Source organism: Alligator mississippiensis, chromosome 5, assembly GCF_030867095.1.
Source record: "Alligator mississippiensis isolate rAllMis1 chromosome 5, rAllMis1, whole genome shotgun sequence".
In the NCBI taxonomy this organism is placed as follows: Eukaryota; Metazoa; Chordata; order Crocodylia; family Alligatoridae; genus Alligator; species Alligator mississippiensis.
The window spans coordinates 98658056-98673396 of record NC_081828.1 but is presented as its reverse complement, the minus strand read 5'-3'; the positions used below and the strand labels follow the sequence as shown (position 1 = coordinate 98673396).

The 15341-nt window shown below is 46.5% G+C and overlaps 1 protein-coding gene across 5 annotated transcripts in view; it reads right to left on the bottom strand.

The window, feature by feature from the left end:
* The window catches only part of TRIO (trio Rho guanine nucleotide exchange factor), a 533872-nt gene that overhangs the window by 318894 nt on the left and 199637 nt on the right, over positions 1-15341 (bottom strand). For all 5 annotated transcript variants that reach the window (XM_019483906.2, XM_006266316.4, XM_014593806.3 and 2 more), the window contains one exon: positions 10040-10114. In XM_019483906.2, coding sequence (XP_019339451.1) covers positions 10040-10114 — 75 coding nt within the window. The remainder of the gene's footprint in view (positions 1-10039; positions 10115-15341) is intronic.

Sequence of the window (15341 nt, the reverse complement as noted above, 5' to 3'; positions counted from 1 at the left end):
CGGGTCGGGGCGTCAGTTTCCGCCAGTTCCTGGCAACGGGCGCGGATCCTCGCGCCGTGGGCCGCGCTCTCCGCCAAGTCGCGCAGACATTTCCTGCAGAACCGGAGGCTCTCGCTCAGTGCCGTGTCGCTGCCAGCGGCCAGCAGAGCAGCCTCGAGCTCCGCCACGTCCTCCTCCAACTCCCGGATACGTCGGCGCGTCTCGCTCGCGGCCAGCTGGGTGTACTGCTGGCAAAAGGCTCGGATCTGTACCTTGCCCACGTCCCACCACAGCTTCCAGGAGGAGTGGCTCGGTTTCGCAGCCTCCCACCTCCGCCAAAAGTGGGCAAAGCAGTCCCGGAAATAGGAATCCTGAAGCAGGCTGACATTGAAACACCAATAAGATGCCCGTGCGCAGGCTCTCCCCAGCAGGCTCAGTTCACAGAAGGCTAGGCCATGATCTGAGAGACCTGAGGGAGCGATGCGGCTGCTGCGCAGGAGCGGCAGGTGGTGCCTGGTGATGAAGGCGGTCAAGGCGAGCCATGGTGAGACCACCGGCACCCAAACCACCTGGCCCAGGTGTACTGGCGCGCATCAGGATGCAGGGCTCGCCAGATGTCCACGAGGTCTGCCCCCTCCAGGGCAGATTGCAGCTTGCGAGTGGAGGGCAGATGGGGCTCAGGCCCTGTGTGGTCAAGCCAGGGGGCAGTGGTGCAGTTGAAATCCCCACCGAGGAGGAGCAGGTCATCATCCTCACTAGCATTGCGCAGGAGGGCAGCCAAGGTCTCAAAGAAAACGACCCTCTCCTGGCCATCAGAGGGCGCGTAGATGTTGACGAGCAGCAGGCGGTGTTGTGCGAGGGTGACACGAACAGTCAGCAGGCGGCCGGGGATGACCTCCCGCGCCACCACTGTGTCAAGCTGCAGCTGTGGTGATAAGAGAGTCGCGACCCCAGCACTGAGGTTGGTGCCATGGCTCAGGAAAACCTGGCCTCGCCAGGCAGCCTGCCAGGCCACCTGGTTGAGCCTATCAGAGTGCGTCTCTTGAAGGAAGGCGACAGCCAGCCTCTTCTGTTGCAGGAGCTCCAGGACAGCCCCACACTTCACTGAGTCTCGACAGCCGTTAATGTTAAAGGTGCCAATGGTTGTGGCTGCCATGGATGTGGGTGTGGGAGAGGAAGAGCGAAGCAAGGTATGGGTGGAAGAGCGAGCACCCGAGAGCAGAGCAAGGCAGTAGAGATGGTCAAGGAAGGCCTACCGTGCCCTACTCTACTCGAGGGACCCGCCCAGTCCCCACTCAACCCTCAACCTCTGGGCAAGCTTCTCCAAACGGTAAGCCATCTGCCGGGTGCCCAGATCCTGCTGCATGAGCTTGGCTGCTGCCCTGGCAGCCTTGACAAACACTTTGGGATCTGCGCACCACTGAGTGATGCATCCTGCTACGTTCTTCTGCCCCTTAGTCAGTTTCAACAAGGACAGGAGTCCCCCATAGTCAGGAGGGACCCAGGGGGGCTCCGCCAGCTTAGGGTGGATGTTGCCTATGGAAGAGCGGCGAGGCCACACCCCCGGCGGGAGTTCGCCCGCAACTGCAGCGTCCACACCCTCGATGTCTAGCCACATCAGCCGCCTCTTGTCATCCGAGTCAAGGACCGGCTCCACGAGGGCATTCCCCGTCTTCTTAGGGGGGGAGAGGCCATCCTGCTCACAACGTCTCTTGCAAGACTCAGAGAGCTGGATCTCCATCTCGCTAACCTCCCCATCTGATCCGCTAGGCTGGGGCGTGTCCAAGGGGGTAGTAGGCTCTCCTGACACCCCTGGAGCCAGGCCTCCAGAAGAGAGGGATTCGCCACTATCCCTGCTACCGCCCGATTCTGGAGGCTGGGGGACAGGAGGGGAGGGGACCCCCACAACCCCCTCCCCCCCTGCCAAGTCCACCCCATTGATGGCTACATGCAACAGGGCGGGTGGTATGGCAGTCGGAGTGGTGTCAGGCTCTCTAGTGAGGGGGTCCCTCGGCACTGGCCGAGGAGGGTCCTGAAAGGGATGGGGTGTCCTGAGAGGCCCCCTTTATCTTCCTCTCTTTATTCTTGTTCTTCTTGGTGGTGGTGGGCAGTTCCCCTTGTGCTGGGGATGGGCCAGACCACTCCTGGCCCGCCCCAGAAGGGCCAGCCACTTCAGGCAGCACCACATTGGCGGGTGGCTGGAAGGAGGCCCTAGCCCCATCATCCGATGAGGCTCCAGCGCCGCAGTCCCTGGCCACCTCAGCCACTCCAGCCGGGGTGGCTTAGATAGGCAGGGGGCAAAGGGAGGCATTCGCCTCTCCACCCGGTGGGGCTCTCGCACTGAGGGCAGGGGGCGCCACAGATGGGGGAGGTGGTGGTGGGGCCTGGGTAGTAGCACCAGCCCCTCCACTGGATGGTGGTTTCACACCGGAGACCCCAGTCCCCTGAGATGGAACGGGGTGGAAGGAGGTTGGGAGGAAGAGCTCCCGGCCTCACTGGGCCGGCCACGTGCCCCAGAAGTCGACTCGCTGTCCTTCGGCGCTGCTGCAGGCGGCGATGTTCCGGCCACCTTCCCCTGAGGGCACTGAGCAGCCAGGTGAGAAGAGCCATCGCACTTGAAACACGTGGTCTCTCCCACAGACAAACAGATGATGAACCTCCAACCCTCAAGCGTGAGGCTCAGGGAACGAGGTAGAGACTGGGGGCCCTCCTTGAGGAGCATGAAGACCTGCCTCCGAAAGGACAGGACGTGCTTCAGCTGAGGGTCCCTGCTTCCCATTCGCAGTCGGTGAAAAGACTTGTAGGAACTCCATAGGCTTCAAGTCCCCTGGCCAGCTCCCGGTCAGAAACGTGTGGTGGGACGTTGGAGATCACCATCCTCACTGCCTGAGTCTCTAGGGGCATGACAGGGTAGTGGATGCCCGCAATGTCTAGGCCCTCTGCGCACACCCTGTCAACCAAGGTGGGCGTGCTCAAGTAAATCATCGGGACCGTATTCACACGACCCGCATAGCGGATGGTACGCCGTTCCAGGACCGCAGCTAGAGCCTCTACCCAAACGTCGAGCCCCACACGGAGAGGGGCATGAACCCTCAGGCCATGAAGGAAGGAAGGAAGGGAAGTGGGAAGGGACGGGGAGGAGAGGTTACAGTGGCAGTGCCCCCACACTGCCTGGCCCCAACAACAGCCAGCAGGGAGGGGGAGGCGGTGAGGCGGGAGGGAGGGAAGCAAGGAAGGGAGGCAGCGGGGAAGCCCTGCTGCAAGGCGGAGGCAGGTGGGGTGAAGGAGCCCCTGTGCCGGAGGCTGGAGGAGACAGCGGCGGGACTCTTTACATGGACAGCCCCAAAGGGTGAACAGGGGCGTGAGGAGGGAGGCCATGTAAACACCCCCTTGAAATCTGTCATTCTTGATGGGCAATTAGCTATTTTTAATATAAAAATAAATAGGGCTCCCATTCTGATGGGTTTTACTCACTTGTACAATTTTCATCACAATTTTCATATTAGAATTCACTCAAATTCCATATTTGAAGCAACGGAGGGCCACACAGCATAGATGACTGGGGACAGATTTTTGTTCCAGCTTGCTCTCCTATACTTACAAGCAGTACTACTATGGGCACACAAATGCCTCCCCCCTCACCCCCCTTATGCCAACATATTAATGATGGATCTTAAATCCACTTTCTCCACAGCTGCCCTCTCATCTACTTGGTATACCTAAGCTACATCAATGACAATCTTGTGGACACATGCAAAGGAATCTCTAAAGAAATTCCATTGGGACTTTAATAACTTCCACCCCTCCATCAAACTGACTTCTGAATGCTCCATCCACTTAATTCATTTCTTGGACACCAATATGAAACTCTTCAATGGCCACATGGGCACCACACTATATCGGAAGCGAACTTATCACCACAGCCAGTTCCACGCTACAAGCTTCCAGCCTAAGAACACAACTTGATCCATCATTTATAGCAGGGGTGGCCAGTATTTGAGGTGGAGGGCCACTTAAGGAGTTTAGATGAATTGTCATAGGCCAATCAGCACCTCCCACCCAGGCCCACAACAGCTTACCAAACCTCCTTAAGTGGCTCTTCCCACGCTCGGCCAGGCAGATAGGATGGGGCCTGCATGCAGGTGAAGAGAAACAGCATGCAGGAGTAGGACAAGCAGACAGGGCCGAGACAGCACCAGGCTGGGGCCTGGGGTGGAGCTGCGATATGCTCCCCATACATCCCTGCAATGGGCGCTGGTTCCATGGGCAGGGGTGTGCAGTAAGCGATCGCAGCTCTGCCCCGGGCCCCAGCCGTGCACTGTTACCACTCAACCATCTGGAGGCTCCATGGAGACCTGTGAAGGCAAGGCATACTCAGCTGGATGGATGAGATGTGGCTACAGGCAGGCAAGAAGAATATCCAGGAGTGGGATGGCTGGCAGGACCAAGACTGGGACGGGGCCTGGGACAGAGTTGCATCTACTCCCTGTACACATCTGCCCTCAGAACCAGCACCCATTGCAGGGATGTGTGGACAGGGGATTGTGGCTCTGCCTGTGCCTGGGCCCTGGCCCTGCACTGTAACCACTATGTAATCCTGATCCCAGCCCTGGCTCTGGCCTCATCTGCCTGTTCATCCCACTCCCCACGGTCCCATCCCATTCCATCCACCCAGCTGACTGCACACTGCCCACATAGGTCTTAGGCCAGTCTCCCTGGAGACCCTGTTTACCTGCTCTGTCCAGCACCCCCAGCGGTGGGTATGGGTGGATGGACCAGGGTGCCTGGACAGCGGGGCTGGGTCTGCTGAGGGGGCTGGAAGGAAGCAAGTCCAGCTGCCACACCACTTTAGCCCCACTGCACCCTGGAACCAGCCACAGGTGCCACATATGCATAGGCTGGGTGGGGCCGAAGGTCCCGCCACGGGAAGGATAAAACCCCTTGGTGGGCCAGATCTGGCCCACAAGCTATATTTTGCCCACCTCTGGTCTATAGCAAAGTTCCATGTAAAAACTGTGTCTGTTCTGATCCCATCAACTGAGATGCACACCTCCATTTTCTACACTTACAGTAGAAGTGTACAGTAGAGCCAAACTCTACTCTAGCCTTTATTTTTGTTTTTTGTTGTCAAACCTTACTCCAGCCTCTGACAATACCAACCCCATGACAAAGACAATACAATCCCCCTGGTCATCACTTACAGTCCCAAATCCAACAGCTTCAATGCATCATTAATGACCTCCAAAAATCATCTCAAGCTAGTCTTAGGGCACCTTCAGCCTCCAAACCTGAAATTATTATGCAGGTAGAAGGGCAATGGTGAAATCCTTAAGACTGTCTGTTGGTCTATAACCAATATGGTTGCAGAAATCTAAGCAATTCCATTTACAGTGGCTCTGAACTTTTTCCTACAACAGGCCATTCATCATGCCAACTGCTACCTGAGAAAGTAAAATAATGGGAAACAAATTTGCCAGGGATCAGAGGAACATAGGTATGTTAACAGCTGTCTACTCTATAAACATTATGCATTAGAAACATTTCTCAGCTTGAAGATCCATAGTCTTGAAGACAGGGATGAAAGGAGAAGGAATACTGAGAATGGAAGCAGTCGTGGGCATTTTCAGGTAATGGTTTTAATATCTCAGTAACTTTTCGAGGGTTAGCTGTCTATCACATTTTTCTTCTCTGTGCCTAATACTATACTTGAAACTATAAAATTAAGTGGCACTAACAACTTGTCAGTTCTCCAAAATATACATTAGGAAGAAATTTTTAAATTATATGCTTGTACTTACTGCCATTATTTTAAGAACAAGGCCCTTGCATTTCTAGTACTTACCCTGCCTCCCAGGAATCTCTGGCTTGCTCTCAAAAGTTTTAGTTAGTACATGTTAAATCTCCAAATCTTGGGATCTGGAGATACAGCAGTTTCTTAGACCACTCATGAACCTGCTCTTTGGATGTGTTAAACAAAAACTAAACTAGGATGGCTTAGTTTCATTCAGGTTGTTACCCTTTAAGTAGCACATCTATATCCTGCTGTTTTGAACTCCAGTTGTCAGTTTGCTATATTAAACCATTAAAATTTAAAGATAACATACTAACACCAGATATTTGAGACTAAGTCATGAAGTTCTAGAATACAGGTTAATATAGTTAACTGAAAGGCCTTAGTATTAGGTCTGTGCGAAGCTCCGGGTGCTCATTCGATTCAGGGAAGATCCAGCCCCATTTGGAGGCCAAATCCGAATCGAATTGGGAGACCAATAAAAAGGTCCAAATCAATCTGAAGCTCTTCGAATCAATTCGGAAAAGATTCGGAGATCTGGGTAGTCCCCACTTGCCGCCACAAGGAGCTGGACCTGAACTCCGTGCCAGTAAGTAGAGGGCAGAGGTGGGGGGCTGGAGGAGCAGGGGAGGGGACCATGGGGGACCCCCACCAGGCTCCATCCCCTACTTGCTCCCCCTGTCCCCCTGAGTGCCCACTCGAACCCCTCCCACTCTCCCAGCCAGGACAATGCCTGCCCTGCCTGATTCCAGCATCCTGGTGCTTAAAAAAAAAAAAAAGCTCCGCACTCCCCGGCTCTCGCAACGGCTGTCGTGGCTTCTGGGGGCTCATGGCAGAGCCCTCCCATGCAGTGTGGGGCAGTGGGAGACAATGGGGATTGCGCAACCTCCCCCCCCCCCCGCCAGAAGCCGGCAGGTGTGGGGTTTTTTTGTTTTTAAAAGAAAAAAGAGCTGGGGCCGAGTGGGGCAAACATTGATGTGGTGGGAAGGGCGGGTGGGGGATGGGGCCTGTTTGGTTTGGAGATTCGGCCGATTTGCTGGCTGCCAAATCCCTGAATCAGATTCAGCCGAATTGATTCGGGACAGTGATTTGAATCACTGAATCGAATCACTGTCCCCTGAATAGGCCGAATCCGAAGCGAATACTAGCCATTTCGCACAGGCCTACTTAGCATGCATTAAATCTATGCAATATTAAAGTTAGAACATATTCTGCACAGTAATCTTTACTACAGTCTCTAACGTGCACAGCCTGCTGAATGTTGGTCTCAGCTTTGGGACTCTCTGGGGCTGTAGGCACCGGTCTTTCAACTTGATCCTGGAGGAACCCAACAAGTGAAAGACCCAGGCTCCTTCCTCCTGACATGTGTTGCTTTCCTTGTTCCACATGGAGGCTTGGTAAAGCAGAGAGGCCCCTGGCTGATGTCATGGGTTGGTAAGGACTGCACATTCTTGTATGATCTCTGTGGAGCAGTCTGAGGATAGCCAAACAAGTGTTACTTAATACAATCTGGAGATAACCTGTGCAAGAAAAGCTGTTTCTTTGCTACAATACAAGCATACTTATCACATGCTTTACTGCTTGAACACATGGTCGTTTGTGTTTTTAGTACATTTAACACATGCCAAGTATAATGTGCAACGTGGTCCAGATATACCATGTCTAAAGATGTACTAAAGGACATAAAAAGCAAACAAATTAATAAGCAGTGCAGTTTTCTGCAATAAGCCAATAACTCAAAACAATTTGCAATTTGTTTACTGGGCTCTTTGTAGGTACTAGTACTGGCAGACTCCTTGCAATTTAACTTTTACACTGTACTTTATTCTGTTACTGAGGGTACTGAAAAGCGATCAAACTTCAGCAAGTTATGAAGTAGGGACGTGCCACAGAACTAGTGATGTACCATAACTACTCATGTGCCTGCTCTTCAGCTGTATTAAGAAAAACTAAAGTGGGATGGCTCAGCCAGCTTCATTCAGGCTATTATCCTTTACACACTAAGTCTATGTCCTGCTTCTTTTACCTCCAGTTACCTGGTGGGTTTTTGTTTTTTTTTATATTAAATTATTAAAATTTAAAGGTAACACATACTAACATCAGATATTTGAAACAGAAGTTACATAACAGAAATGTTAGTAGCCCTATTTCAGTAAGATGTAAATTGCCTTGATTCAGCTTTCAAAGAACAAGCACACATATGTACTCCCTAACCCTATTAACTTCTGTCATTTGACCATTTGTCCAAATACGTGAGATTATCCCTTTATATGGACTAACACTAATTTTCATGTACTTAGGAAATTAAGTGAACACTGTATGAGCAACCCACTTTTCTCTAGTTTCAGAAGAAACATATCTAATCACCATATTTCTCTGCAAATCTCTCTCCTTTAACCTTAATGGAGAAATGGTCACTGGTGACCCCTGATGACCAAAGTGAGGTTAGTTAAAGCTCTCACACTGCAAATTAAACATCTTGTCCCTCTCTTTTGAGGTTTCATCTATTACTGTATCATCTCTGCCAAGTCGTCAGATGAGAACAGACTACAGTTCTGAGCTCTTCCAAATTTTTCCAAATGAACCACTCTAACCTCTGCCATACATTATCACCAAGATACCCAGAGGTATGCTGTGGGAATGGCATCAATTTGGCAGAGCGCCTGCCTGACTTCTCAACTTTTAAGCTGTATGACTGAGAAAGGCTTCTCAATCATGCTTCTGGCCAAGTACCAGAGTAACTCACTGATATAAGCTTATTCTACTTACACCATGATGTATAAGTATGTGGCATGTGACAATCAAAACAGGTCCCCACCCTTACATGGTTGCTATTTAGGCTTAAGAATTATTTTTAATTCAACTTCAGCAGAAGGGACTTGAGGACGAAAGATGCCTAACAGGACATTAAGCTTTTCACCCACTAGAGCTAAAAGGTTTTAGTATTGGGAGAAAAAAGAGTTACCTCTCCTGTTTGTGGATTCTCCACTAACCTGCAATGCAGAAGTTAGTGGAGAATGAATCTCTGCCCAGGCAAATAAATGAACACCTAATTTTTCACAACTACCCAAACCCTGGGGGAGCGGGGGGGAGGGCCGGGGAGCGGGCTAGAAGAAATGGGTGGGAAACAGGATGGCAGAACAAGGCCATCCTTGTTTCAAAGAACTCCCCCCAAATGAGACATGGTTTGGAGTGCAGTCCTAAACTCCCTCAAGTTCACTCAAATTGTTTGCTCTATCTTGGCAAGCTTTAGGGTTCAGAAATCCAAGACCTGGGGGCAGCCAAGGTTTAAAAATAATTTGTTCAATGCTCCACAGTGTGCATCCAGTAAGGAGTTCTTGTAATCTTAGATTTAGCATTTCATTACCTGTTTCTGCTTCCTACACAAGCTGCAAGTACTGTGATCTACACTCTTGACTAGCAAAAAACCAAAGCCACTGATGCAAGCACACAGTGCCAATAAGCCGCATCATAATTTGAGGGATCATTCTAGATACTGAATACTTAGATTGTTTTAGTTCTGTAGTTTTACTGATACTATTAACCTAAGAAAGTGGTGAGGCCAAGGCTATGTTGTGAGCCCCTGTTTATGGGCTGCTGATTAACCTTAAGAGCATTTAGCTCATAATTCAGTTCACAGGAGTAAGCAGATGAAAAAAGCCCATTCACCAGTCTTTTAAAGGATACTTAGTAGTACACAGAATAATTATTGTGGTGTTCCTAAATCTAAACTATAGTTGTAGCCCATCCCTGCACCTTATAGACTAATATACACTGAAAGCAAGTTGTAAGCAGGAGACAATACAGAATCAAATATTTCTTTACAATGCAAAGTTCAGGTCTCCATTAACACAATAAGACTTAGTATCATTTCTGCACCAGGCAGTGCCGCAGGGTTAATGGTCCAACACAAAACTCTGGAATAAAAACTTGTACCATTTGTCCAATTTTTCAGGGAGACAACACACAAAACTAATGAAACAACAAAGGCACGATGAAGGAAAAATTACGTACTAAGCAACAGGAAAGAGCCAAGCATTTGTTGAACAAAAAAACATTAAAGGGATACAATATCCTCTTAATGGCATGAGGTTCAGGTTTTTCCCAACATCAAATCTATCCTTATTCTAGAGAGGATGGGACATCCAGTTATTTATCTGTTAGACAGGTCTTGTCTGATTTCCTGTACAATTGGTAAAAGGTATTTGATTTATCATGGTCATACAACTTAAAGTGATAAAATATCCATTGAAAAGGAAACAACTTTACCTGACAGGTATGCAACTTTTTCCTTTAAGATTGGCAATACTTCCATAGCCTTCATTTCATCATTTTTGCGAAACCCTGGAATAAATGTATGTAACAAGCATGTTAATTAAGGGCTGAAGAGCAATGCATGAAGACTTTCAAATTTGAAATTAATCAATAAAATATTTTTTGTACTCAACAGTGCAGTTTCTAGCCTACAACTCTAATAGCATCAGAAGAAATGGCATCATTTCAACATACAACTCTAATAGTATCATTTGTTAAATGTCCTAAGAAATGGCATACATTTATCTTAATTTCTATCCAAACATTTCACCCCTGTTAATATACAATGCCACCTCTTGAAAAACCTTCATGGGACTAGCCCTCCTAGCAAATTAGTTAAATAAGCCCTCAAACAGAGTAAAGCTTTTCAAAAGCAGATAAAATTAATACAATAATTCTTACTATAAAATTGTAGTCCTAAACCTTGCTTTCATTTCTTTTCCTAGCAGATACAGATCTAGTTTCACAAAACTGCCTTCAAGGGAGAAACCAGGCAGTTTCAGTCACCTACACACTACTTGCCACAGCATTTTTTAAAACAGTTCAGTGCATTAGCAAAATGTGCCTAGAAATAAAGGCTTTTCCTTATCAGACTTCATGACATCTTTCCTTATTATACTTCATCTGTAGAACATGAGCGAGCTCTTTGGCAAAAAAAGAATATCCATTTATTTCCACCTTTTAATGCCAGGCATTAAAAAGCAGGTTTTTAACTGATCTAAAAGACCAGCAAATTCCAACTATGCCATATATGACCACTTTGTTAGTTGCCTTTTGAGTAACAACATTTTACCACTTCGTTCTCATTCACTGATTAGGTTAGGTTGCAAACCTAACCAAAAAATCACTCACGCACATGCACGCACACAAGTGCTTCCACTAAGGAGGTAATTACATTACTTAAGTTACCACCAATCTTAAATTACAGGACTAAAAACGATACAGCTTTAACAGAAAGAATGATCACCGGGTTGTAAAAACATTCTTTGTTCTCTGCTCCACAATGAAATATTTCGACAAGCTGGAACATTCGCTGAGCCTGGTAGTACTATATTTCCGACTTATGTCCCAAGTTAAAAGCCTATTAAAATTGCATTTAGGTCAAACAAAATTTAAAAAAAAAATTGCATTTAACATAAAAAATGAACTTCTTCAGGTGAAATCAAATTAGAAGTTAAATGCCAAACCAGTGTTAAAAAAACCCTCACTCTTTAGTAGTCCACTTGCAAAAGAGAGCAGAAATTCTCTAGATAGCCCCTTTTCAAAATTTAAGCCACTGTGTATTCCACAATTCATACAAGTTCATTCTTTTTATTTATTTATTTATTTTATTAGGCAGGTCTCATGCCTTTAAACTTCTCAGCCAGCATGAAGTTTTCTCCCTAAACAGCAAAGTCCCTCAAATAACAGTTCCTGAACATATACAAGGTAGAACTCCCTTCATGGGGAAAAGTCACATTTTAAGGCCCCTGATCTGTTCCTAAAAAATCCCTTAGTACTGCTAAGCACTTATGTCCCTGTAGGTTCCTTCCAGTCCTGATTCTATGAAATAATGCCATGCCAGTAAATTTCTGTGCGCAATAATTCTTCCTGTATCACTCTTACATCATTCTTTCATCTTGCAGTCTGGCCAGAAATAGTGCTCAAGAGTCCACTGTGTTGCCAGATGCATTTCTGTTAGGTATCTTCTCCCCCTCTTTTCCCCTTTCTGACAGGCAACCCCATCAGGCAATACCCTGCAACCGCAAAATAAGGTTTCTGTTGCACGTTGTTATGACAAAGGAGCTGGTATTTCATAGGTTAAAAAAAAATACAGGGCATTTTCAAATACCAACTTTTAATTTCAAAACCAAATGCTCCATTTTTTAGACCACTTTCAACATGTGGGTGACGTCACTCTGATGACCTCATTTAAGGTATAGTGAAGAGGCCTTCAGAAAGAAATATTCAGTCCTATATGAGTGGCGTACCCTCACTGCTGAGCACAAACTTAATACCAAACCCACTTCTCTCTGCCAAGCAAAATAATCCCAAGTGAAGTCATGTTTTGTGGGACTTTTTGTTTGTTTTCATACTGCCTGTCCTGAACACTCGCTGTTTGTTACATATATCAGATTCACTACACTCCTGACTCCTCCTTGTTTGGACTTCATGCCCTCTCAGGTGCAGCCATTACCTTCCAGGATGGTATTATTGTTTCTCCAATTCTCAGGAAAAGCTTTGGGCTGTACTTCCCTACTACTTTCCCTTCCCTACCTGAGCAGGCCTTACTTTTTATATGCAGTTCTGTTACACAGCAGCTATGGTCAGTGGCATACAGAGATTAGATAGCTTTAACAAGAGTCTTATTTTATCATTTGGCTGCACTGTTCCCACTGGATACTAAAATAATCTGAGCAGCACACTGTCTCTGAGGCTGTCACTGCCACACAATTATTTTGCAGTCAAATAGGACCCATGTTTTCTACATGCATGCTTGTCCTCCCTAAAAACTCGTAATTCTCTAGAATCTTAGGTAGATCTACAATTGTTATAAACAAAACTGGGAAAGCCATCTGTGGCCCTGCCTATCTAGTCTCTCCAGGAACAGCCCTAACAATTCCTCCTCCCTGTCTCTGCAGGATGCCTAATGATTTGCCATCCTTTGATCTCTAGGTTCCCAAACTCTACACTGGGATGACATGGGTTCCTAGAACATGCAGCCCAGACGGGTTTTCAAGTTTTTTTTTTGTTTTTTTGTTTTTTTTTTAAGTGAATGTAGGCAGGTATTGTCAGTCAGGGAAGGTAGGAGCATGGTCTGTGCTGTGTAGAATCTTCCAGCCTTCCCCGTGCTTGTGCTGTGTTGAAGCCCAGGTAAGGCTGGGCAGGATACACTTGTATGCCTCCCAGTTCCTAAGTGCTGCAGTGTGATTCAGGCAGGGAACAAGTCAAAAGCAGAACATGCCTCCTAAGGGCTTCAACTGCTGGGCTTTTCTGGTCCAAAGCTCACAGGGAGCATGTTTTGCTCCCAGCTTGGCTGGGAATAACACACACTCTCCCTTCCTCCCTTTTGGGATCAGGAGGGAAAAGCAGCAAAGCACTCTGGCTGCCTGTACAGAAGTTGTCTCCCCAGAGAGATATCTTCCAAGGATCCACTTCACTCAGACTGTTAACAAGTTATTTTTCTCCCAGAGTAGCCCCTTTTTCTCTGGGAGAAAAATTACAAACTTCTGTACTGTACACTTGTGGTTTCTCCTGGGAGAGCAGGAACTCTCCCTGGAGAAACTGAACATCTGTCCAAGCCTCTAGTTGTCTGCCTTAAGTCTCAATTTGAGTAGATACTCAAGGATCATCTACCTTAATAAATCTGCCCCTCAGCAACAGAATCCAACTGGAACCAGAGAAAATACCAGGTTTTACTGATATTTTTAACCTGAATGAGAGATCTACCTGTCCTATGTACTGAACTGAAAATTAGGTAATCAGTTAAAATACAGGTTCAGCATTTGTTAAACTAGCTACTGTATATTTTTTCATTATGAAATAAAAGTCTAATATGCATATGATTTGTATGAAAAAAATCCAGTACAATGAAAAGAAAATATGAATGGTGGAACAATACCAATTTAGTTCACTTCTTTTATTAACCTGTTGCATTCCACTCTGTTCCTGTAAGTTAAAACCTACTCAAACCAATCCTGACCACTCAAGTTTGCTCATCTCTGAATAGCTTCTTATAGTCTATTCATCATCACTTAGTGAACACACAACCATACTATACTATACTGCCTGTGCTTCATTATATTTCACTTCTTAAATATTATGGCAATTCAGATTTAATTGCCATAAAATTGTGGGAGGAGGGATGATGAGTGGGAGAAACAGAAGAAAACACCAAAATTCTGGGATAAATACTTCCAATATAAAAGCACATACAAAAAAATCATCTGTTTGTTAGGAATGGGGAATCAAAGTTCTATTCAGTCTCATTAGGGAAATGATCTGACAACATGCTCATTTCCCTAAGCACACTAAGCAAAGATTATCTGAGAAGGATACTGCACTTATTTAAAAAGAAAAAAAGAAGAGGAATTACATACGAAACATAAGCAACTACACCATCTGTGTATCCTGATGAATTTACTGCCAGTAACACATTTTTGGCTGCATGTTCACAATTAAGGCAGCTACAGAAACAACTGAATATTCTAATATTATAAAAGCCTAAGTCTGTCCGTCTATCATGCTTTATTCACACACTGATTGGCTGACAGAAACCACCAGAGTGCTCCAAGCATGGGGGAGCGCCGCCATGATTCCAAGCGGCACCCAGGACTAGACAGGGGGTGGGGGAGCCAAGGCCAGCTGTGCCTCGGCTCCCCCACCCTGCTCCCTGCAAGCGGCAGTACAGCAGCAGTATGGGGTGTTAGATGGCAGCACTCCATCCCAGCCCCCTCCCCCTGCCGGCATTCTTGATTGGCAATTGGCTAGTTTAAAATATCAGCAGTTTTTCAAGCTGCTACTATGTATAGAAGAATCACTCCACAGCCCAACTATGCTACAAGAAGTAATATTGGAAGAAGCATACTAAGAACAGGTGATGACTAGAGACTGGGTTCTGCTGCTTCTGTTTCCTGAATGAAAAGGAAATGGAACATTCTTTCAGGAAAGTGCTCTAGAAGATACAGAAAGGGAGCAGAAGGTTTTGATTCTTATTTTTTAAAAAGCTAAACTTAGTTCATCTGTGGCAGTCCAGGGTCTAACACTGAAACAAGTTTGGTGTTCCGCCCATGTCCAGCAGCTTGTATAAAAACCCTCAAAAGGAACAGACCATCTGACATGCTCTTGAAGTTTGACTTGTCTTAAAGTGGAGAAACCAAATAGCATCTCAACTCCTTCAAACACTCAAATTAAAATCGCCATTGCTCAAGCAATTTATAGAGCTCAAGAATTTTCTCCTGGGATAAGGTCACCTCAAACTACCAACTCTCTTGTGACAGACGCAAATGGAGCACCATACATGATCATTGCACTGATTACTACAAAAGTTCCAAAAAAGAGCCTTGAATATGAAAAGTCCATTACTGACTTACCTGCTGAAAATGTGAGGAAAAAATCCAATGAAAAAACATCTTTTGAAAAAAAAATCACTCGTATCCTGATCCTACATATCAAAGCTACTGTCAAAGCAAAAGTGAAGACCAATTTTTCTTTAACCGAGAAACAGAGCTGAAAATGGAAATACTTCGGGGTGTAAACTGAAAAGAATGTCATAGAA